The sequence below is a fragment of the Vanessa cardui genome, chromosome 11 (genome assembly GCF_905220365.1).
Source record: "Vanessa cardui chromosome 11, ilVanCard2.1, whole genome shotgun sequence".
NCBI lineage: Eukaryota > Metazoa > Arthropoda > Insecta > Lepidoptera > Nymphalidae > Vanessa > Vanessa cardui.
This window is the reverse complement of record NC_061133.1, coordinates 3305626-3332226: the sequence shown is the minus strand read 5'-3', so window position 1 is coordinate 3332226 and position 26601 is coordinate 3305626. Positions and strand designations below refer to the sequence as shown.

At 31.2% G+C, this 26601-nt stretch overlaps 1 protein-coding gene across 1 annotated transcript; it reads right to left on the bottom strand.

The window, feature by feature from the left end:
* Positions 1-1804: 1804 nt before the first annotated feature.
* LOC124533780 (nitric oxide synthase-like protein) lies at positions 1805-24721 on the bottom strand. Its single transcript, XM_047109291.1, has 22 exons — positions 24324-24721; positions 19418-19554; positions 18406-18568; positions 14129-14220; positions 13898-14039; positions 13188-13327; positions 12279-12453; positions 11758-11939; positions 10199-10313; positions 9719-9958; positions 9184-9288; positions 7655-7716; positions 6895-7007; positions 6378-6607; positions 5306-5554; positions 5062-5215; positions 4728-4897; positions 4438-4648; positions 4159-4246; positions 3810-4080; positions 3545-3736; positions 1805-3411 (listed from the first exon to the last, which is right to left on the bottom strand). Exons 1-22 carry the CDS (start codon positions 24714-24716, stop codon positions 3301-3303), a joined length of 3735 nt encoding a protein of 1244 aa, XP_046965247.1. The 5' UTR covers positions 24717-24721; the 3' UTR covers positions 1805-3300.
* Between the last annotated feature and the right edge of the window lie 1880 nt (positions 24722-26601).

Below are 26601 nucleotides of genomic sequence, written 5' to 3'. Positions count from 1 at the left end.
TTAGCTTGGAACATAGATATACAAATTCCGAAAAAATCCCGTGCTTGATGAGGCATTGAATGTTATAAGTAACGCGCTATGTTTACCAATGTTTTGTATTAAAAAAAAAAAAAAATATATATATATATATATATATATATATATATATATATATATATATATATATATATATATATATATATATATATAATATGACAATTAAATAGACGGATACTAATCTTACTGGACAAAACTTCTTCGCTTGGCTTAGTATTAGGGTCTTAATTTAAAAAAAAAATATTATTTTTTTTGATGACCATGGAAAGCAATGTATTAAAAGGGTTCTTCAAAAGTAAATATTTAACAAGATTTATGTATTGGTAAACAATTAAAATTTCGAGTGATTTCTGATATCATTACTAAACCAGTTTATTAATTATGTTAATTTTGTATTTATCTCTATAAATTAATTTAAATTAGTAAAGATTTCGCAAACAATTCGATAACATTCGAAATATAATTTTCAACAAATATCTAAAACGTTTGAGATTAAAATCTATTTCTGTTTCTCAAAACCGATTCTATCGTTTATTTTGTATATCGTCATTAATTTAAATGCCCTTTGAAAGGCTTAATACCGGATTCCATTATCAACAAACCACTTAATACTTCTGCAATAAGAATAACTTACAAATAAAATCTTAAAGCATTCATGAATAAATATCGAATTATATAGACTTTATGTAAAGTATAAAGCGACTTAGTTTTTAATTAATATCGAAAATAATTGTATTGATATCAAACGATTTTCCGCTTAGGTATTAACATTATTTACCCGTTAATGTATACATAATCATACAAGGACAATCGATACAGCTGCATTATCTTGCAAAATATGTACAATAAGACAATGCCTTGTTACATAATATTATGTAAAAAGATTGACCTTGAAGGTAGTGAGAATTTATTTTTAAATGAATGAATAAAATTACATGATACAGCCTGTAAACTTCCCACTGGTGGGCTAAGTCACCCTCTCCCATTGTGCAAAATGTTTGGAGCTCATGAAATTAGGCACATGCAGGTTTCCTCACGATATTTTTGCCCCCGAGGATGAGATGACTTATAGACATAAATTAAGCACATTAAGAAAAATTTATAAACTTGCCTGGGTTTTGTATTGAAAAAAAAAATATTAATTTAATTCAAGGAGGATATAGAGAGGCGGGATTAAGGAAATATCATACAGTTTGATTGACAGATTTATGACGTCATACTCGACTTACAGTTCAGCGAAGCTAGACAGCGGAAGAGGAAAGTCCTAACAAAGGACCTCTAAAACGTTTAAAAGTACATGACACTAGACAAAGACGTCATGTAATTTCCTACAATGCATTCCGTATACAATTAGTTAGTAAAATTTCTACGAATCAGTTCGATCCCGTTATGCACAAGATAACTTCCAATTCCAAATACTCGTTTCGAAATCATGACGTGTATGTCAATCATTATATGAATAAATCTTTATATTGTTACTTCAACAGGAATTTATGTCTTTTTTTTATTTAAAATGTATTCTTTTTTTGAATTGTCCTCGAGGTTTCCAACGAATGTCTGCAAGGAATTAATTCTATTTGAATGGTTTTTCGAAACAAATAATAAGAACCAATACACTGTTACGCTATATTGATACTAACATTCTTTAAATGTCATAGTGATTGTTTTCATAATGGCATAACCACATTTGTTTCTTTCGATATTTCACGATTGAGCGTCAGGTTTTATTCCAAGGCGGTGTTATAGGATGTTTGAAATAAAACAAAAATTAGTCATTACCGAATATTAAGGAACTTTATTTGATAAGTAACAGACATTTTTTTTTCTTTATTCAATATTCGCGAATAGCAATATTTGTTTTTTTTTCAGTCAAACATTTCATTACTAGTCGAAACAGTGCGAATAATACTTTGATATGAATCGGTTAATACATAATACATTAAGTTTAGTCCCAAATGTGCTTTAAATTTAAAAGATATGACTTGTAAATATTTGGTAAAGACAATTATAATCAATTTAAGTTGATATAGAAATATTAGTCATTAGAAATATTTTTGTATATTTTGTATTTAAACATGAGTAATAGAAAATATGAATACATTTCTTAGTACTAGCATAAAGAATCACAAAATTCAACGTTCACAACTAACAGCATAAAAGATAGACCATTAAGAATTAGACTTTAATTATAAATATAGCTAAAACATTTATTTAATTTCTCTAACCTAATATAATCTGGATATATATCAATTAAACATTTGGCTAAGTGTACTGCGTTTCCTTAAAAAATAATTATAATTTTTTTATGTTAATAATTATAAATCTGAATGTTTTACAGGTTATTGACAAATAAAACAATTTATTTACAAAGCGTAAAATAATCTAGGTATAAAATATTTTGTACAAATTTTGGCAATGGCAAATATTAAAAATAAATTCTCGTCGTTTGTTCTAACTACACCGAATATAAAATAATATAAAAATATAACAAAACTTTATATAAGTATCGTTAACTAAATGCATATTAATGTACATGAGAAAATTACAATGGACAATGAAAACGATTCAAAAATGATTAATTATTATTAATATCTAATATATTAAAATTACGTCCTAAAGAGTATGGATTAATAAATTCATATGTATTATATTTCAAAAGATCTTTATTTTTCGCAATTATTATTTATCTGTTATTTATTACGATATATATGAAGCTTTTCAAAGAGGTGACAAATAAAAAGGTTCTTGTGCGTAAAACATTCCAACCCTGCTTTTTTATATTCTAAACTTAAGACTGAATAATAATTAATAAATTATTTATGTTATAAATGTCAAATATATATTTTAAGGTTATTTTCAAGGTATGTACATTTAATCATTTAACATACACAACCTCTGTAAATGCCTGCCTAAAATCAAATCACTCCGTCATAAGTACTTGAGGTGTTTTAATTGACTTAATTAAATAACTAATAGCATTAGGAATGGAAAATTACTCAATAGCTGCTCTTCAATGTTCTAATCCATAGAATTGTATATCTATAAAGTTAATCGCCTAACTAGCAAAAGCTGGACCATCAAAGACCAATGATAAGTCTAATGAAGATATATTTTTATTTAAATATTAAAGGCGCTAAATGAAGCGATCGTAATAATGTTATATTTCTTGATGAAAAATTGATATATAATGTAAACTATTTATTTATTTGTAAGGTTAAGCTTGTTTGGTAAGTGGTTTTGGGTGTGCAAGCGGGAAGACCGACGTCATGGTTGCGCAGCCACTCTGTTCCGACGAGCTGATTCGCGGGAGGCGTTGTGGACCTCAGCCGTGCGAAGTGTTATACCGAATATATCTTCGTGATAGCGATTTTCCTCCTAATAAAATACACAAATTACATGACATTCTGGAATTTTTAGACTACTCGAAATATAATTAAAGTACGTGGTGAATTCGTAATTTAAAAAATTAAAAAAATTATATAAAGTAATTATGAAATATGATACCGACCTTCAATAGAAACATAAAGTTTTGCACTTGTTCATCAGTCATATCTCCATGCTTCTTTATAATTCCTTTTAATTTTTGGTGCACGTCTTCAGCCATTTTACAATCACCGCACACATAAAAGTGTGCGCCTCTATTTATCAGTAAATCATGAATTTCTGCTCCTTCTTGCTCAGCTACCTCTTGAACGTACATCTATAAGACAAAACAATATGTGAATAAAAATCAAAAATGTTTATTATATTGTGGGGTTGGTAATCAGACAAACCTTTGGAATATTTTTCTCTCTTGATAGAGCTAAAAATACTTTCGAGAGTACGCCCTCTTTCAGAGCTTGTTCCTTCTCTTCTCGGTACAAGTCCATTGTTTGAGTTCGACAACCGAAGAATAACCAAACGGGTCCGATGTTAGACTGTGAACGAGTGTTCTGTAAAGCCTTACGATGATGCCAGAAACCCCTAAAAGGCGCAATACCTGTTCCAGGGCCTATCAAAATAAGAGGCACGGACAAATCATGTGGCAGATGGAAATTTGGAGCGCTGGAAAGGAAAATTATTGATAATATATTTCTCGAATAAGAATAATTTGCCGCAAATAATAAGCAAATATTTATTTACCTTCGAATGAATAGATAGACTTCATCCCCTGGTTTACGATCCATTAGATAATTTGAGCAAACACCATAGTGGACAGGACCTTCACCATCTGTTAAAATATGACATAATTCTGTAGAGATATAGCTTATTTGGTTTTCTTAAATATAATATTGTTGATTACCTAAGTAAGACTTTTCTAATTTCACGTTTGTAAAACATTTTTTGTAAATGATGATTCAATAAGATAGAAAGAGATGGATGCGTACAGAGTTCAAATTGGCATTAAACCTGTTTACATACCTTGGGTTCTGTATGTAACGACTGCAACAGTGAGATGTAATCGTTTCGGATGAGCAATCGGTGATGATGAGATCGAATAAAATCTTGGTTGCAAGGGCGAAAGAATCGCAGCAAGCAGAGATGCGCTTGGTTTCGCTGACTTAAACTGATCCAAAACTTCGGGTAAAGTTGGAAAATTATAATGTCGCCAATCTTCATATGCTGCTGGATCCTAAATTTATACAAATTGTTAAAAATACATTTAATTTCCTAAAATAGAACAATTCTTATATACGCGTCGTTGTTCTTACCGTGGCAAGTATATTTAGATATTTCTTTTCATCTTCATTGTCGCAAGTTTTAGCCAAATATTGCAAAAGAATCGTCGTTGGTGGTGTGGTTATATCCAAAAATCTTGTGAACAAATCACGTACACTCACAATTGGTAGTTTTTCATGAGGTTCCCAAGATTTTACTGGACCTAAAGATTTTAATTATTAATTAAATTCACACATGATTATATAACAATAAATATGTACAATAAGAATAATGGAATGTTATATATTCAGCTTTATCAACAATTCAAATACATTTACAAATGCACTTTAACCAATGCAAACAATAATTCATTTAATATTTGCTCACCGCTTGATGTATGAGTCTCTTTCATAAGTTGCAATTGCAACGGCTCATCATAATTATCAACGTCCTTCAAACGTGCTAACAAGCTATCAACTAATTCTTTACGATTACACGCCATTATACCAACATGGTCACCGGGATCGTAATTAATTTCACCCTGGAATAATTCAACGTGATAAATAATACATCACTTAACGGCTATTTTTAATTCTATGCGTATATGTTAAATAATGATTTGAAGTTCTACCTTAGGTTCCATATCAATAAATATGGTAGATCGTTCGGCACTCAAATCTCCCAAGTCCTTGTTTGCCTTGACAACGCATGGTACTAGCTGTCTATTAACTGCAGTTTGTAAAGCGTTCAGAAGAACCGGCGGCTTACAGGTAGGAAGAGCAAAACGTACTGTTTCCTCACTAAGAGCCACTGTTCCTAGAGCTCGTTTAGCTTCTTGTAAGGTTTCATCATCATCCAAACAGAATGTTTCGCATGCAACCTACGAACACAAAGTTAAAAAACTTACACATAAGAAGAACATTTTTCAGCGATTATGTAATATTGTTTGATAACAGAGATTAGGATCATCATATTTCCGAAAAAGAAATGACGAGGATAAAGGTACTTAAAAATAAGATTTATAAGCAGTCACTGATAAGGTTATCTCGCTACTGATCTATTACGAAATAAAAAAGATAAACACGAAAAATGTGACACATACTATGACGATGAGGTTTATTAAGAAAACAAATATTTTTTTAGCTCTACACGGAATCAATAGCGTTTTTTACTGGAAGAGAACTAGAATATAATATATGAACCTCAAAAAGTAAATCCCACCATAATTAAAAAGCAAAAAGCTGTAGTAATCAGTGTATTAGCATCTAATTTAATATAAACATCTACACCGGATATTGCATTGAGAACAATGGCTGTAACAATGGTTAGTTTGTCCTTGATCTTGATCGCTCGCTGTCGAAACCGGTACGACATACCACACTGTCCATACCAAAGTTCGTATTGCGTGACAAGAAATTTTTAGCCGTCTTCAAAAAAAGGAGGTTATCAAGTCCGTTGCATTTTTTATGTTGTTACCTCAGACCTCGGACGCTTATGAACCGATTATTTTCCTTTTTTTTGCATGGGAAGAAACACTTAAATATTGGTCAAATTTAAATTTGACGAAATATTTATAGTTTTGCTGAATCACTGACATTATACATTGATGACATGATACTTTAGTATTACATAATTCTTCATATATTTTTTTATGAAATTTTCCTTGTTAAAGTTTGAAACCTAACTGTGCAAAAGAAACTTACGTTGAAGACACTAGATGCCCATTTTCGGAAAGCTTGGTCTTGACCACACATCTCATCTCCTGTGGCGACATCGTGGATCCTTTCACCGCCAAGATCACCAAGCAGGCGGTCAATATATTTCCCAAAGTTGCAGAAGTTCGGGTAGGCACTGGAGCCGAGAGCAAATACCGCAAAACGGACGTTGCTCAACGGACCGAAGCTATCTATTGATGTCGCGTCAGTAGCACTTCCTATATTTATTTTTCGTATTATTATATCTTATTTATAAGACTTATAAGAATATTTAAATATAATAAATAAATAATTTTTATTAACATACAAATAATAGAAAGTTTGTTTAAATTTACAATGATCATCTAAATTGTAAAGTTTTAAAATATTTTTTTTTTAAAATGTACTTTTAATTTTTATATCGAGAACCTGAAACATTTAAATTCAAAATTTCTATGTGTCGTTTTATATGATATGAATGGATTACAAAAACTATATTCTGCAGATATATAGAATCTAATCATACCTTTCAGAGACTCGAGCCGACTGAGCTGCTTTGGATTACTAGCGGCATATCTTTGAAGTTCGATTTGACTATTTGCTTTGATGAACGACTTTGGCGTCAGCATTTGAGAAGCTCTAAAAAATACATATACATATATACACACAAAAATAAGTAATTTTTAAATAATTGTTTATGTTATTACTGAAATAAACTTTTAATGTCTTAATGTTGGATAAAGATCTATGGTATGGTCAGGACCTCCGATGCTTTTACACACAGATCTTTGGTTGAACTATTAAAAAATTGCATTCGAAAAAAAATCCAAATTCAAATTTTCGTATTTCATCAACTGAATTCTTTTAGCACATAATATTTATGAAACACTAAGGCTCAATAACAATATTATGTATGTTAGAGTTATTTTTTTAACACATTGTATAACTATAATTTATTAGAATAATTTAGTTAATAATATGTGGATTGACTACTTTTAGAATATGTTGTAATGTAATATTTTAATTTTTCACGATTAATACTAGCCGGTAAGAAAGAGAATGTCAAAAAATCGAATGTGGCGGCAATGTTTGGTGATTTTTTATTATTAATTTGGAAAATAATAAATTTAGATATAAAATACGGTATGTATTGTAAAACACTGATTAGTGGATAAAATGAATGTGAAAATAGTGCTAATAAATTAATCTGGAAGAATATCGTTGTTTAAACTCGTGACTATCCTAAGATATATATTTTCCATCACTATTTTTTTTGTCAAACTTACCCAGTGCTCTCTTCACCGACTTGATCCGCATAAATCAGCTCACATAGATGTTCTCCAAAGGCCTGTTACAGATGTCCAATTAAACAAATATGAATATTTAAAAAAAAAAAGAATAAAATATCTCCACATAATATTGTCTACCAATAAATCTAATGTACCATTCCGCTTTAGATACCACAAATTAATAGTTCCTGATACATAGATTTAAATTACATTCGATTCTATGCATATTAATAACAGATTGCTTTTAGAGATATCAACGCAAATTACACTCGCTTTGTTTGTCGTATCATTTGTTCAATGAAAAGAAACATGATTGCTATAAATAAGACTGTCATAGTCAATGAAGTAAAGCCATTATTACAAAACTCAACATTAAAATAGACAAAGAAAACATTATTATAATGAAAATTGTGGCAACATTAATGTTGCCAGATCAATCAATCCGTGGTGGAATACAAGAATAACTGTAGATCTAGAGTTACTATTGTATACGACAACTGATAAAGAGCTTGTTGTAGCTCGATGAATGATCAATCGGCCTAAGCTACCACGTCAATTAACACGTTAGCTGCAGCATCATCTTTTATCTTTTTCATTCCTGCGGTACGAGGCATTTAAGACCTCGTATGAAAACTATCATAATACTGGTACGGGGCTTATTCGACCTCGTAACGTATTAAAAATTAAAATTTGATGTGATGTGATGCTGTAATGAGATCGAATTTAATTTCTTATCAACGGTCAAAGAGACCCCCTATTAAATAGGAACACCATAGAATTCTGTTTTCAAAAGGCATCATAAAAATATATTTTCCTACAATATATCAAATAGACGTTACGGCCTCCGCACGACAGAGAAATCTATTCATTTCCTACCTACACCGCAAAGGATTCACATACGAGGCGTATTAGACCTCTATCAGCATTGAACGTGTTAATCGATGTTGATCAATGACATCAATTGATGATTAACCCTAGTGAAAACCAAATTGCTTTAAAAATCTCACACAAATCAATAATTTTATTTTCACAGATGCAAATCATATGTATACATTGTATATAAGAAGCTGAATTACGTTTTCAAATGTATGAGTGTGTTCCGAGATTATTATTAGCATTCATGCATCGCCTTTACGTACATTCGTATCTTAATATATTCCATATAACGATCGTTGTATATTATCTTCAAGTGGTAATTAGCCCACCTCACATAAATTCAGGGATCCACCACTAATTAAGTTCAGGAACCATTAATACTCGAAGTGGTTTGAATGGGAAATTTATGAAGGCGGTTTTCAAACGTTTTCTATTTCTAGGTTTCAAAGATTTTAAATATTGCAGTAATAAAGAATATTTTTAAACCATCAGTCTAATTTGAAAATTTCACTTACGTCATACAACGTTAGTAATTTTTTTTCTTAATATGTTGATGCTATATCTTAATTAATATTATGAGTAAGAGATTGTTTGGTATAATTACACGCCCTGACTCAAATGAGATAGTGAATGTCAATCATTACACTTACAACGCCATTTTCTGGTGGATCACCGTTCCCGAAAGTTGACGTCACAACCAGTAAAAGCGCCTCATGCTCAATAGAGGTGATGTCATAATCAATCATGCAATGGACCTGAAAAATATATTCTAGTGAAATTCCAGCAATTCAGATGACGACACAGATTTGTACCCAAAGATTGTTTATCTGATAAATGTAATAGATTAAAATTATTCAAGAAAATACTATTGAAATTTCGAATAATTATTTCGAAGTCATCATCTAAAGTCTATTTATATGTAACTGAACTGTTTTAAACGGTATTTTTAACGCAGTTCCACTATTCACATTATGAATAATCTCAAAAAATGCCCAATCATCGCCAGCAGAATTTGACGTCGACAATTTATCATTTGATTGATCATTTATCAACAATCAAATTCATTTTAAAGTAATATTTGAAAATAAATTAAACGTCTTAAAGAGCACACAATTTACTTTGCAAAATAGGTTGTACCACTCACGAAGTAACAGCAAAAAAAAAGTACTAAGCGTTCGTAAATACCTGGGCGTTGAAAGCATGTCCAAATATGACCCCTAATTCCTTCGCATACTGCTCAGACTTTCCAGTCTCGGTAGCATACAGAACGGTTGCCTTAATCCTCTTAGAGAGCGCTCGACCAAAGAGTTTGGATGTGAATTTCACTGCGCGCGCAATCTGTTTGAAGTGGAACTTTCTATTTATGGGCCTCTTGCCTGTTATCGGCTTTGACTTCTGCCATTGATGAGTCTTCCACGCTGGTTCCTGGAATTACTTGTGTGTAAGGAAGGAATCTAATACTTCGGAAATTTCTTTCTACTATCAGTAGAATAGTTTATGAGTATTTAAGACCAGTAAACTGTATAATTTATACGCATATATTTTCATATGTTTCCAGAATATTGATGAAATAAATAGGCAGTTCACATGGTATTTAATTACTATACACTCACTCTATCGATTTCCAAACTTATATTAAAGTGTTTATACATAAATTCAAATAACCTGATATTCATAAGCAGGTCGTAGGTAGTAGAGCGCCATCTCTTGATGAAATACCGGAGTGATGGATGAGGACATCGGCGGCACGATCCATATCCAATCCGCTGGGCAGCCAGAACTAGTAAATATATATTCAATATAAAATATTTTGAAATCACTGATTCACATTTTGGTAAATAATGTTTGTGTTGAAATTCTACTTATAAGATTAAATATTTTTGTCCTACTGAAAATTTACTTTTTACGACGAAGTTAATTTTGGGTATTCGACTAACTCTTAAAACACTAATAGATTTATGATCTATTTTTAGTTAACTTGGAATATGTTAATAATATGGAACATCTTTGTTTAAAATACACGGCATATTTACAAAAAATATATAACAGATGTCGTTTCACTTGAAATAAGTCCGCGTTTGAGGTAGGACTTCATCTTACTATTTAAGAATATTATACAATAGAAAATTATAACAGAGACGTGATTTTACACTTGCGTATAATTTAGAGGTCGTAGAATAATACCGGATATACCGGGAGCGGCTTCCTCCCCAGAAATATATACTACCGCAAATTTGCGATTAAAAGCAAGCTAGTAATAAAAAAAAGAAGAATCGGAAGTACTACGTTATACGTAGACCATAATTCTTTAAGCCGATAATTCGACAACAAAGCTTATGGCGCCGATATATACATTTTTAATTAATTAACGGCCTTTTACTCAATGTGTTCCATTTTTAAAAACAAATTAGTTGTAAAGTTATTCATAACAGCACCAATAATTCTAAATTTGAAATAAACCATTGTCTAACCAATACATTATAGTACGACACAACTAAGATGTAGCATCGGTCAAATTCGGTTAAAGCCGATCACATCCGAATTTATTATGTGAATATGATCTCTACACAAACGTAATAACTTGTAATATCGTATGACCTAATATATTCGTCAATTTGACACGTCGATTTACATGCACTTGCTTTCTCGGGTTGAACTGACGCAGGAATCTATAGCAACGAATACCGTCGATAGGGAGCTATTTCTATTGGTTGTGTGAATCGGCAGTAATTGGTTTTATTGAATTTGCCGATGCTACATCTAAGTTGTGTCGTACTATAATGGATTGGTCAGACAATATCGAAACAATAAACATCCAGCAGTCTAATTCATCAACCTAGATAATACGTGCAAACCAGACACAAACAGTCACACGTTATGTTATCGCACATGTGGCAAAACAATCAAACAATCACAAGGCTCGTGTGATGATAGCTTAATGGTTGCAAGTCATCGTCTGCGGATCTGCTTGTAATAACGACGCCACAAGTTTACTTCGTTTCGAGTGTAAATATTTTGATTGTATTCATTTCAGTCATGTTTAAATCGATCCGCTGTTTGGAGTAATTCTCAGTGTACCACTAGAATGCTAACAAGTTTGATGAATAAAACAAAAAGAAGTTTAGAGATTGATTTAAGAGAAAAATGTATTTGCATATTTGGTGCTATTGCTGAACTCAGCTGTTGGGGTTTTTATCTGCTTCCAAACTATATTGAATACATACCGAAGTCTGTTTTCATTGTCCAAGTGCTTGATAAAACTTTCAGAAGCGGTGTGATGGTCCACAATGGTCGCGTTATGCTGCTGGAAGCTATGAAGAACAGCCACATTTACTTCCACCAACGCTTTATCCTTCCACAGAGTAACTGGAGTTCTGGTGTCCAAACCCATCTTCTGGGCTACTTTCTGTTTAGATTAAAAGTTAACTAAGTGTGGTTTTAAGAGAAATATTGTATTTTTTTTTTTTATATAAAAGAATGAACTACCTACAAGTTTGTGCCTGTGGTATTTAGTAATAATAGAACACTTTATACTTTGAAGACAATACTTTATGAGCAACTAAGTATGGCCCGGCTTCGCGGGTAAAAAAAGAACTAGAAAAAATATTGTTATATTTTATTTATGTGTATTCTTTTATATAAAAACGGGTAGGCGGGAATAAATGGAGTTGAGGACGATGATAAGGTGCTATGTTCCATGAGTCCGTTGTAACTTTGACACAGTAACAAAAAAATTATAAATTACCTCCAACATGTTCAATCGGTTAGTGTCGCAAAAATTTCGACATCCAATTTCGGTACTCATGTACCAGCCATTGAATGCATTTGCAGTGAACTCAATGCCTCCACAATCGAAACGCATGCTGGACACAGCGGGTAAGGCGTACCAGCGTAGTTGAAGCTCTTCAAACCACTCATGCCTGTTTTTGAATTTTAGGATACATTAAAGATTATTCTTACCACAAAAAATTTTTGAACGGCAAAATAAGATGTTATCAATTTTATAATTTTGTTATTAATTATAAATAAAAAACAATCAATTTTAATTGTTTAAGGAACACTCAATAACAACTCAATCACCTTCTTTACAAGACATTACAGCCAGTTAACATTATCAATACCGAAGCATTATTGAATGAGCTCGGATTTATTGGCCATAAACACAGATTGGAGATCACTGGACAACACTTTTACGATAAGCAATCTGCTCTGTATGGACGCTATTCGCCTATTTGCGGGCGTTTACAAAGCACAATATGCATTCTCCGAGTTTTTTATGTCGGCATAAATCTGAGATGAAAAACGATAATAACGACGTGTATCGTCTAAGTAGTATTTATTGTACCGGAATATACTGGTTTAATCTGGTTATGGTAGTAAGAAATGAAAATATTTTTCATAATAGTACGTACTCTTGTTCGAACACTTTTATTCAATTATTACTATCATAGGTTATTATCATAGGTTACGTATTAAAATTGTATGCGATCATTCTAAATTTAAATAGATTAAGAATAATATTTAATATATTTAGAAACATATTGAGTCATATAATATTGATAGTGATGATGATTAGAATCCTATTCAACTTATGTATGGGCTCTTGGCTCAATTTTGATAATGAACAATTATAACAATAAAATTATATACATACGTGGGGTGCGTCATATGAATCTCCATGACGAGTTCTCTTGGAATTTCAAAGTAGTCAGGGTCTTTTCCATTGGCAGACAGTACAAGCGGAAGTATGTCCCAAGCAGTGTGTGGAGGTTTCCATCCCAATTTTAGGCAAAGCTACGGAATAGAATGGATATTTTAATGGCTAACCACCAATGGCAGTGGTAAATGTATTATATTGTAATTGTGATCCAAGTAAAAACGACCTTATTTCTTTCGAAGACAAAATCCCCTGGATTACACAGAACCAAAAAAAATCAGAAGATAGGGTTTACGGCTGAAAATAGCCAAGAGGTCCGAAGCGATTTCTTTTTAAAAGCACTTAGATCTATGAACCCACAAATTGTATTTTGTTTTCCCTTACAAGCGTTCTTTTAAATTTAACAACAGAGGCAGTACGCAATCTGATCCTGTTGTAAAACTGAATACATTACCCCATAAAAGAGTTACTGACGCAATGCATTCGAGTAACCGGAGTAATATGTTTGTGTTTGTTCCTTTTCTCAATGTTAAGAGTATCACATTTTGGAAAAATATACATATAATTTTGGAGATTGTATTTAGACTTTCTCAAGTCTGGCAACTGGCAAAAGTAAATATTTTAATATCTTTAAATATATGCATTAATGGTTCTTTGCAAAAGGCTTAATTAGGGAATTTTATCCTAATACTGTATTTAAGGTGTACCTCAGTAAATTCACAATGCATTGGATCACCCAACACAGTTCCATCGGGCTGTTTGTATCCAGCGTAGCTGATAAGTTGACTATTCCATATCCTATAGTCGTGTTTTCCATCCGTACGCTGAGGGAAGACGGTAATCGCTGACCTAAGGATGAAATCATAAATGTTCGATTAAAAAAAACCATACTAAATTACATAGTCTTGACTTAATTTAAGATATTTCTATGTTCTGACCTGATGTTTCCTTTATTGGTGCTGTATTTTATATGATTGCAAAGAGCTTCAAACATACCACTGGTAGTTGTTACTTGACGGCAATCGAAAACCTGATAAAAAAAAACATAAATTAATAGTAATATAAATCAAATCAAAATAATGATTTTGAGAAAACGACATTTCCAAAAACATATCTTAATATACAATACAAATATTATGGAAAACATGAGTAAGAATAGCACAAACTTCTCTGTTGAATAAAATTTATTGTTGCAATAACTTTAATCCACATAGCAGTAACTTTTATTCCAGCTCCCAGTACAAAACAATAATTGTAAGAAATCGGTACGTGAGCTGATTTAAATGTAAGTTCATCTGAGACTGGACACGAATTCATATTTACTAAAGTCGCACACGATATATCTTTCTGTAAAGAATGTTTCTAAGAATACACCTAAAGCTCACAAAGAAAAATTATACAAAGCACAAAGTCTTCGCTAGAGAGAAAAGGATATTTCTATAATAATACAATGCGGTGAAACATAAAAGAGGCACAAAGTCATGAAGCATTTGAAATTGTAAACGTGTGATCAAGTCAGTAGGATCGCTTCACAATTCTCTAGTTTCTAAAACTATACTATATAGAATAGTGTAACACAGAGAAACACAAATCAAACTATTTAGATATCTATGTTATATTATTATAAGACCTTTTTAAGTGTATTACGTATTATACTGGCTTCAAGTTATACATCTCCGAGAATCATATAAATTACGACATACATTTGTAACAAAATGAGTCACTCGGGTTTATTTAAATCAGAAAAGATATCAATCAAGTTGATGAGTTTAACATGCGTAGCAAATAAACCAAAATTCAGAATTTAAATTGAATCCCATTGAAAATAAAACACGGTGTCCTCATTCAGTTTATAAAATTTCGGGAACCGCGAACGAACCGAGCCTCAGAGCCTCCGTGCAGATTAACCAAGCAATCTATTTAAGCAATGTAATTACGAAATGTACTCGCGAACATCAGAGAGACTTAAAAGTGGTCCCGCTAATTCCGATCTAAATCCCACTCATTCCACTTCAGCCGATGGGAACTGAATGAAGGCAAACGAATAAATTATTCGTAATGTCGTTACGTCGGCTGCGACTCAATCAAGCGAGCTAATTAGAAAAATATTGAGATTCACCTCTTTTTAATGGTTGTAGTCTACGGTGTTTAATCGCCTTAACAGATTATACGTTTAACTTGATGTTTAGTGTAAATTATAAAAAATGTTTACGACACTTTTAAGTCGCCCAATTTTGGAACAAAATCTCCAATATTTTGAGAAAGGGCTTATAAAATATGTCCATATTTATTTCTACCGAAATGTAACGGTTTGCTCCTGGTTTTTCCTTCACCGTCGAATATGGCATATTAAATTAATGGTATTTCATTCGTTTTAATTTATAATTTAATTGTGTCTTCATACACCATTTGAAAATTATATAAGTTTGATATCCATTTGAAAATTATTGTCACCCAATTTTATCGAAATAATTCTTAAGATTTAAGCCTCACCAATAACATGTTCTACAATTTACATTTAATTAAATAAAATCATTATGCGGTAAAGGACACAATCATTACACGATAAATGAAGACCATTATTCAGCGTTTATCTACCAACTCGTATTGAATAATCTCCAAACCTCAACAAGACACGACTTAGCTTGTGACATTTACATGCAGTTACTTAACTTCTATATTTTTGCTATCAAAGAAGTTTTAATAACAGTTATTTGATAAAAATGTTCTTCAGAAGTTGTTGAATGAATTGTGACTATGTAGAGTAAGCATGATTACTGCAATGAGAACCAGAGAACCTATTGTATCCGTAATTACAGTCGAAAAAGTAATTTATCGAGTTATTCTTTAACGACTCCTAAGTATCTACAGTTAGCTCTTTTGAATGTTACACTGAACTATCTATTAAAAGATTGTTTCAAATTTGATTGTTTCATTTTATTTAAAAATAGTGTAAAGCCGTTTTTGTTGTACATTTTTATTTTAACGACAAAAAGTTTATACTTTTAGTGTTCGAATTACAAATTTATATTTAAAGACTTCTAATGTAATGTCAATACGATCGAACGTGAAATAAAATCAACATTTTGACTCCAACATTCGAAATTCGAATCACGTAAAATATTATAAACAAATTAAATATTACAAGACATCACGAAACTCGCGTAGGATTTTACTAATATGTCGTTGTCCTAATGTACTTCGGGTATAACTAATCCGTCTTAATATTTATATTGGAACCTTAGACTCTATGGAGTGAAAAATAAGACTGAAAATTAAATGGCTCATTGAAATTACAAATAATCGCTCTGTAACGTCATTTGCTACGTGGTGACATAATATTGTAACATGCTGGAATAAACAGACAAGTACCATGACTAATTACTTACATTTTGTAATATGTCATCTAGTACGTTATTAAAGTATATCATTGTTTATGACACTATTGTCAAAATACATAATTTTTATAATATACTTACAATAAGAAACATTTTGGAATATAGAAGTAAGTTGGTCTTATTTTAGATGTTTTAATTGAATGTTAGCACCGGATTGCAATTTAGATTCCACTGGTAAGAATCAGCAAGAATTTCATTAGTTTTCTGACAGTAATATATGTTTAATTTATGCCTAATTTAAGTACTATTTATCCTGCATAAAAATCTACGAATTTTAATTACAGGTTTTTTATCATTCGTATTAATATTTTATTGAGTAATTTATGGATATTTTAAAGATTGAATTCAAATTTATTAAATTAATATAATATGTTGGCAACTTTTTTATTTGAAATTTATGGAGAGTTAGATTAAATTAGAATACAAATTTATAAAATTGTAAAAGAAATTATTTGAAATTATTTTATTTGGAATGTAGATTTGCAATATATCTGCTTATATTTCTCAGCGGTCAAGCAGTATCTAATCCGCCAATCTTTAAACAAACTGATCCAAATTTAATGGGAGTTAAATTACATAAGAAATCAAGTAGTTAGTATACTCAAATATAATTGCTCAATCGTTTTAATCGTTTAATTGTTATATTCGTAAATTTTAGTGTGAAACAGAACAGGCCTACGGTTTCTTAACTTGAAGAAGTATGTTAATCGAAAGCGCTTTTAAATTGAGTTTCGAACTAAGAAACTTTGTACGAACGGTGTTTCATCAGCACCGTAGAAGCGTAGAATATTTTTTCAGTTAACTAAGACACTTTAACAGTCAAAACAAACAAGTAATTGCCTCTGTTTTTGTATAGGCGCGGGAAATGAGAATTTTCTCATTAGAGTCGGTAAATTCGTTTAGTTTCTACGTGTTCACGGTTATGTAGGAACCGCGTTACAAGAATCGACGTAATTGATTTTCACCTCCCCATTAGCTTAGTAGTAAGGTACATATTTGTATCATTGTTTTTAACGATAAGATATAATACTTGGGGAAGTCAAGTCCTTACGACAAACAGCAATACTTAGTTTAGGCGTGTTTCGGTTTGAAAGGTGAGTGAGCCAATTAATTTTCACCCACAAGGGATATTCCCTTACAAGTTTGGTGGCGCATTGGCGATGTAATGAATGTTGAATATTTATTACAGTGTCTATGAGCGGTGAAGACCAGTTATCTTTAGGGTTCTCCTTGCTCAAAGATATGACTACATAAAAAAGGAATTGTGCTAATTGGCCAACACTTACTACATAATAAGTGTAAGTTAAAAACCCGACTTTGGAAACCACTAATATCAGAATCTGAGAAATGATGACCCTTGTACCTGCAATTACTCTGATTTACTCATGTTTAAAACCAAACGAGGAGGAAGAATCAATGATGGGAAATAAGTCAATCATAGTCACACAACCAAGTAAAATTTATAAATTTCCCAATCCTTATAGATGAAAATCCTAACTTACACATTAATCAAATTTTATATCATATTTAAGTATCAAGACCTACTACAAATAAATTAAATAAGAGTTAAGATTAGAAACAGACGTTTCTGACAGTAATATTCTGTCTGCACGAGATTGCACCATTAAAAAGATATATTTTTTTATTTTTTACAACAAGACACTCGTAGGTAATGTCGAAATACAAATAAAAGATATGGCAAATTATCCGTTTTTCATAACTGTTATAAATTGTTCCAAATTTAAAAATCATTGTTCTTAATAACCAATATTGGTGCCAATGTTTGATAAAAGTTTAAAAATAAGTAGTATACGTACTTGTAATTTAGACCACTGTATTCGACCAATACACCGGCTAGCGTTTCTCCAAGCCAATTTAGCTCCAAATACTAACTCCGTTGTTGTTAGCTGGTAGGTTCCAGTCTTGGCTACCTCCTCTTGCACGGTCTTCCAGCGAGCTTCATGAGCTACGGTATTAGCCCTGTTTAAACACAATATTTATTAGTTTAAATACACGAATACATTTAAATCAATGCAAAAAAAGGTAATTTATAAAAAAAAAAAACTAGTTTTCGTCGTTCGCTCGTAATTTTAGGGGTTGCTTGTTAGGTACTAATTACAAATCATTTCTATAAATTGTAGCCTGTATTTTATTCCGATGTAATAACCTATATTACTGAAAATAAACTAACAGAGGTCAGATGCTAGTATGACGTCATATATGTTTTTTCATACATATCGTAATCGCGATGTTTTTCAGCACAGATTGGTTCCTAAGGACTCCAATAACATATGATAGCAATTACAGTTTCCGGCAGCTGTTCCATATAATTTTATCGTTCAAATTGTTTTGTTGACTACTTGGCATGGTAAGTATAAAAAAAACATATACAGTCAAAATTTGCGCTCTTAATTTTTGTATTAATTAGCTAAATTCTCATTTGTCCAAACAGTTTAGAAACTGTGTAGCGATGAGACGGAACTATTATTTTTCGAAAATAAAAATTTTTCGTACATTCAATTCACTTCAAATTCAAATTAGAACACGCTTAAAATATGTACCTATTCCAAAAACTTAAATTGTGATACACCAAAGGCGTAGAGACATAAATTTAAAAAATGCGGATAATGAAAGTGTGTGCGGTAGTGTGTGTAATGTATGTAAGTGTGCGTGTATAATTACGCATATAATTACATGATAGTTCAGCGTAAGTGTTGTGTAATGTGTGTGTGTTAATAATCTCCTAACAAGGACTAATGCTGGAGATACCGTTGCCAAAACGCGAAGGATGTCATTGAAGGTTAATCATGTATCTATATAATGTAATACCTTCGTATAGATGCGAAGTATTGACCGAGGAAATCCTTTGCATCACTTAGAACTTCTTCCGAACTCCTGGGCACGTCCCCGCGTCCAGGTATCGCCATCAAACTGCCCAGACATGCCTTCTCGTTGCATAGCGTTGGCTGTCGACAAAATTTATTGTTTGAAAATATAAACTATTGTATGAAAATATATACTTATTAAAAGAAGAAAAAGTGTTGCCACTCCTTAAAAAATAATTCTAGCTTAAACATTCAAATTTAAAATGCTGCAACCCATAATAATTCAAAAATATCACGCTATAAATTGACTGCCTATAATTTCTCATTTCTTAACAAAGGCCTTCTCTTCCTTTGAGGAGAAGGTTTTTAATGAAATTAGACACATGCAGGTTTCCTCGCGATGTTTTCCTTCACCGCCGAACACGAGATTATATATTACAACGATTCTTGCCTAAATTTCAACCCGCAATCTTCGGCTAAGGTGCACGTCTCATAACCACTGGGTTAATTCGATACTCACCGTGCTATATTTAAACATAATAATGATAACGAAAATTAATAAAAGTTTAAAAAACGTGATTATTTATAGAACCATCAACAAAAGCTTTGATCCTTTAGGATAAAATTATATTGAATATAATTTTTAATTTTAGCGCTTCCTTCAGGGGCTATTTATAGGTCATATCTGAAAAACTTGTTTCTTTCGACGTCCATTTCTTAAGAAAGATGCAAAACGGAACAAGAAAGATACTATGATACGAGTAAAATATCAGAGTTGTAATATATGATGATGTATAAAAGGAGCACAGGTAACATCGTTTTTTTTTTTAAATCTATTCAATAATTTTTGACGTCAATGAGTTTTAAATCCAATTTTATTATCAAATCTACTTATTCGCAATACTTTAAAAGCGTGCCGCGTTATTGCAACTGCTCCAGGAAAAAATTACGCGGTCGAAACTTACATAGTTGCTTCCTGAAAAACTGAAGCAAATATATCTTATGAAAATATAATAAAATTTATTTTATATTCATTTTATAGTTTTTGCTGTGAAAATATTCGATAGAAAAACAATATACAAACTGGATAAACTAGGATAGTTTTGTTGTTATATATTTATAAACAATCGTATTTTATATCTAAACATACGCGTTATACCTATGTATAGATTTTTATTTACTAAATGCTCATTTTGATCCTAGCAAATCATATCCAAAAAATTCAGTCTTTGATTTCGATTTCAATTCGCAATAGTATTGTAGCTGTACTTACAGTTAGTCAATTAATTATCATTAATTATCCTATCATTGGTTTGTTGTCACAATAATAATAATGATTATTAAAACTTCAACTACCACTTTACGACGATATTTATAAAGTTACTACTACTATCAGTATAAACTGTTAGCATATAAAACGGTAAAAAATATTAGTAATAATATAATTAAAAGTTATACCTTTGAATTGAAAAATTTGAAAATACTACGAATCATTTCATGGGTAATAGAGTCCGGCGAATACGGAGATACGCTATACTATAAGTACCTGTAGTGTCTATCCATACTTAAGTTATGGATATGTATATTGCCTCTATAAAGCATTGCGATATTATGCCTAGGAAACTAAGATGTTCCTTGTCCTCCGTTACGGGCTTCCCACACTCCAAAGCAGAACACAACAACACAGTGTCCTGCTTAACGGTAGAATATCGGTTGACTGGGTGGTACATACCCAAATGGACCCGTGTCAAAGCCTTACCACCAATTGAGCAAGTTTTGTTTTGACTTACCATTGAACTCTTAGGAAAAGCTTGAACATGATTGAACAGTAATTTTTACCGCAAGTGAAATACTATGAAACACCGTTACTACTATTTACTATGAAAAATCTTTCAGAGTCAGTTTTTATACAGTAAATATTTACCCTTAAGAAAATAGTCGTCTGAGAAAATTTCAACACGATATACATATAACATGAATGGCTATGTTTTTTTTTTTTTTTTTGATGAAACGATTGAAATATTTTAATATAATCAATAAATATTTTTATTTTTTATTATTTTAAGTACATAGAAACAATGTTCCCTATCGCATACCTATCTTTATGAATACTTGAAGTAAGATATAAAAGCACTTGCATTTATTTAAACTGATTTTAATAGTATGGCACGCTGATAAAAGGGTCAATAGTGTTTGGTAATATATGTCTATAAAAGTGAGATATATTGTTATACCAATTTTAAAAAGCAATATTACAAGATAACCATTATCATCTTTGAAGTGTCGGCGTCTTGAGAACAAGATGGTTGAAATTACCATTCCTTAAAACTCAAATGCATAATCTGGAAACTAAGACAGTATGTCACTTATACTTTACCCTGCACCTACAATGGCTTTCTTAGCCTTCAAACTACTTTTATATTACCTTTTGGTGGTACAATATCTATTGAGGTGGGCTTAAACATTTTTTTAGCACCAACTAAAACGGTTACGAGAGTCTTTTTCAAAGAAATACAGGATGTAAAAGTAAAATCATTTATTAGTGGCGTCATTGGTTAAGTATCTTATTTGTCTCCAGGTACATGTTTTAAGTTCGCATCCCGAGTTGGGTTAATTAAATCAATGAAGCCTATTTCTCACAGCAACTTAAAGCTTAGAATTAATTGTGTATACATTATTCAAGGCACTAGGAAATAGGAAATAAAGTCATTAGGCCTACGTCTAGCCTCTCCCTGATCGTTTCAGATTGCCGTTCTATTGGACTATATTACGAGAATATATACGTATAGTGTTGATCGGCTGTCATCAAATGTTGACTAATTGGCCGGGAGGAAAAAGACTATTAAAAATCGTCTATTTTTGGCAAGGATCATAAAACTGATTGACGTATACTTTCTCTCTGTCTACTATAAAGTGTAAGAAAAACGTCAGAAATATTGAGTAACGATCCATTGTTTCAAAATTTATTTATAAATGTAACAGGAAAGTATCCTTATATTATTAATATAAACCTTATTATATAACTTAAGTTTTAAGTTGAAAATAATTTATAATATTTGTTTTTCTTCGATTTACGTTTCTCGATAACCGGAGAAATAATCTCGAATGTTTACAACATATTCGGACCATTCCGTGTCGTGGCTTTGTGGCAGCTTGCAAAGGAACATTTTCAAGTGAATTCTCGCTTTTTATTAATAAAAATGTATTCTAAGTTGAGAGTAATGCCCATGTTCTTCAAAGTAATCTAGAAGAATTCCATGAGAGGTATGCGATCGATCGTTATGAATAAACGTATTGATTCTTGATATAACTCATACAAAATAAATATGCAAATTAATTGTTATGCAAACTACCGAGTTCAAACATTACTTATGTTGTTAATTGAAATTGTTACTTTATTACATAGATAAGATGTCGCGTCTCGTAATAAATTATTTTTATTAACAGTTTTAATTCATTTCGAACATAATATATTTTTCAAACTGTTTGTCAGTATCGTGAAAATTTATTGCTTCAATTATTTTTTATATACAGTAAAACATATTCCTGTACATAATAAAAAAAAACTAGTATACCCTTCCCTTTTACCTTATACCAAGCTCTCCATTCCAAAGACAAACGACATAAAGGTAACAGCTACATCTCTTTACAATTTTTCTAAGCCGGTCTTTTATCAATTGTTTAAAACAAAAGCTGGTGTAATTATTTGACTTTTTGTACTTGTAGACTTGCGAAACATTTATCTTTCATAAAATATCGACGTATTATTGAAATCGTATAGATCTTAACAATTAAATATAGGGTTTTTTATGTATATAAGTAACTGTTATTTCAAGTTCAGCAATTTATTAATTTATGATATAAATGAAAAAAAAAATCCTATACAATGTGTAAAAAGTACCTGTGCAAAAAAAAAAAAAATAGACAATGCAAAAATTATTTAATGGAACAAATGTTATAAGTTTCCAAGACATTTTTGATAACCTAAATATTCCTTGAAATACTACAATGAAAATTATAACTCTATTGCCATCTTCGTCGGATTACTAGGTTACCAAAGTTTCCTCCAATAAAAATAATCAAACCAACCAAACCATCACTTAAATATTGTTATCAGAAAATAATTCTCCACATGATAATTTAAGGTACTCAAGTTAAATTAAAGTTATGATTTCATCTAAATACTGACTACCGAAAATTTCCTTCAAAACAAACATCATTTCACTAACCATACACCTGGCAATTTATTTATGTTTATTACGGAGTTCTGTTTAGTCTGCATCCTAAATATTACAGCGAAATATTGAATAAATAATTACTGTTGAAACTTATCGTCACGTTCGTGTAATGTTTCTAAAATTATGAACCATGAAAATTATGGTTTTGTTTACGATAGAATTTTACATACTTCAATATAATCATTCATTCATAGCTACTATTTACTGATCTACCCAATGATCAGTTTTGTTTAATAAATATTCTTAGATTATTAAACTGCTTTTGATTATTCAATGACGTTTCGAAAGTTCTTCAAAAATACTAATTAATTATGAAATAAGATTTTAAATGCCTACAAATTGTTGGAGAAAATTTTATAGAATTATTTGATTGAATGCTTACCAATTATTCTACAGATATTTTAAGAGACAATTGAGACCAAAAAATACATTTCTGACTCTTAAACATCGCCTCAACAAAACAAAATACTTGAACGTAGTTACTAAAAATTTGACAAAGATATTAAAGAACCAGTTCTTAAGCAAACTAAGTGACGTACAGTGTCTTGAATAATAACTTAGTGTTATTAAATGGTTTAACCCTTTAAGGTTAAATGATTTTCATTTTTTACTCTCATTGTTGTTTTAATATTTTCAGCTATACTTAGTTTAAATAAGGATTATAGGACTCACCACTCTAGGGCATGTTGTACCATAGAGTCTGTCGTACAAATATTCACTAGACTCATAATTTTTCAATACTTTCGGTCTTATGACTTGACGTGGTTGTTTCTTGTCAAGCTTCAGGATTTGAACTTTGATTGCATCCTCCTTCAACTCTCCGCCGTTTCCATTATTAACTTCGGCCAAAGCGATATGGTCGATGGGACATGTCTTGACCTCATTCGTCAGACCAGCGACGAGATCATCATCATTCACGATCACTTCCAAAGTATTATTGATAACTGTTTCAGAGTTTTGTATAACACCGGGAGCCATTTTGTCAGCTTTGACAAGCACTGTCCGATAAGTGATTGTTGTAAAGTTAAGAATTTTCAAATAATTAGTAATGAGGCGCAGGCGCATGCGCGGCGCACTAATCACAAGTAGGTGTTACCGTTGTATTTATAAGAGTTTTATCGTCTGTGACAAACTCCACGCTAGTTTGTTTTTAATATTTGCAAACAAAGATTCGTATGTTGACTTAATTAGTTCAGTTTTTTTACACGAGAAAAAAAGTGTCATCTTTGTTTTGCAGAAATAATTACATTAAACTATATTCGGCGATTCCTTTCTTTATCGATAGCTTGTATTCGTTTTTAACAACATGTCATGTAGGTTATGTAGGTAGGCAAGACCGAAATATAGTATGCATATATGCATAGAGTTAGACATTTTTTTGTACTTTTTTTTCTGTTTTACACACATATTGTTTTTCATATTGCAGATACTGGAAAATACCTAATCTTACTAATATTTTAAAGGTGTATAGATACTAAATCAAACCATAAATTAAATTATACTGACTAAACGAATCTGAATTAAATTTGGAGCAGACTTTTTTTATTGTATAGATTAATGTTCGGCATTTGGTCCACCTGATGGGAGTGATGACCACTACCCATAGATAATATAAATTAAGAATCATAAACAAATCTATGCATAACCAGTGCGCTATCTTGGAAGCTCAGATGTTATAACCCTCGTGCCTGTAATTACACTGGCTCACTCACCATATAAATCAGAATATAACCACTAAGCACAGTAATTTGGTGGCAGAATATCTAATGAGTAAGGAGTACCTACACAGATCGACTTAAATAAAGCTAATTTAACATACTGGGTAGTAAACCAAGTAAAATAGATTAGTCTAGAATAGCAAGATTATAGCAAAGGTTACTTCTTATTCCGAAAAGCCTAAAGCCTCGCGCGGGTGACGTCATAGCCGAAAGCTAGTAGTCATCTAAAATATCTTGAATGAGTAGCTTTAAGGTGAATAAACAATAAATAAATATATTTTAATAGGTATATTACGGATACTAAAGTGAAATAATAGCCTAGAATTTTTATTACTTAAAATGAAAATTAATCTAACAATTAACTTTTTATGATATAATAATCGAGGTCACCGGAGTGATAACGGTCCAAAACACCTAATATGGTTTTTTGACAATAGTCATTAAATTTATTTTATGAGAATTTTATGCATAATTGTTGAGAATAAATTAGAATTTAGTTTTTCCTTCTTTTATATTTGTTGGCACATTTGTGCAATAAGTAAGTTATTATACAATAGCTAAGTTAGGTCAGACTATCAAATTATTAATAATAATATAAATGAAGATTTAAATTTAACTTAACTGCTTTGTTGTTGTTGTCTAATGTCTAAAAATAGGGATGCAAATTTCAAAGTACCTACTGGATTAAAATCCTAGGCCGTGCTCAGAAAAAACATTGGGTTTTTCTGGCAAGAAATTCTCACTCCGCACTGAGAATTTTTAGTCCGCAGTCCGAAGCCTGGAAGATGGAACTCTGTTAACACTTCTCGCTCCACGCTCTTACTCCTAACACATATATAACTTAAATTGAAATTAAGCCATGTAACCTAGAGCAGTACGTTCATGTTGATTTTATAGACAATAGTGATTCCAGTTGATTAAACTATTGTAGGCAATATGCTATCAGGTATGCATTTGATTGATTTTTCCAATATAAGCCAAACTTCTATCATTCGAGAGAAATTTTTGCGAATACCGGTGATATATGTATTTTCGGAATCGTTTGAAATTTACTTTGAATATCTATATATTTGTAACCTGTATTTATATTTAAAAAAGAAATCTGAATGTGTGATATTTTCAACTGGAGGACAAGATAAACATCTTGACATATCAATAATCACATCAGAAAATGTAAGTTTGACCAATGTAACTCTAATGTAGGTCTATTGACTTTTTAAAACCAAAATGTA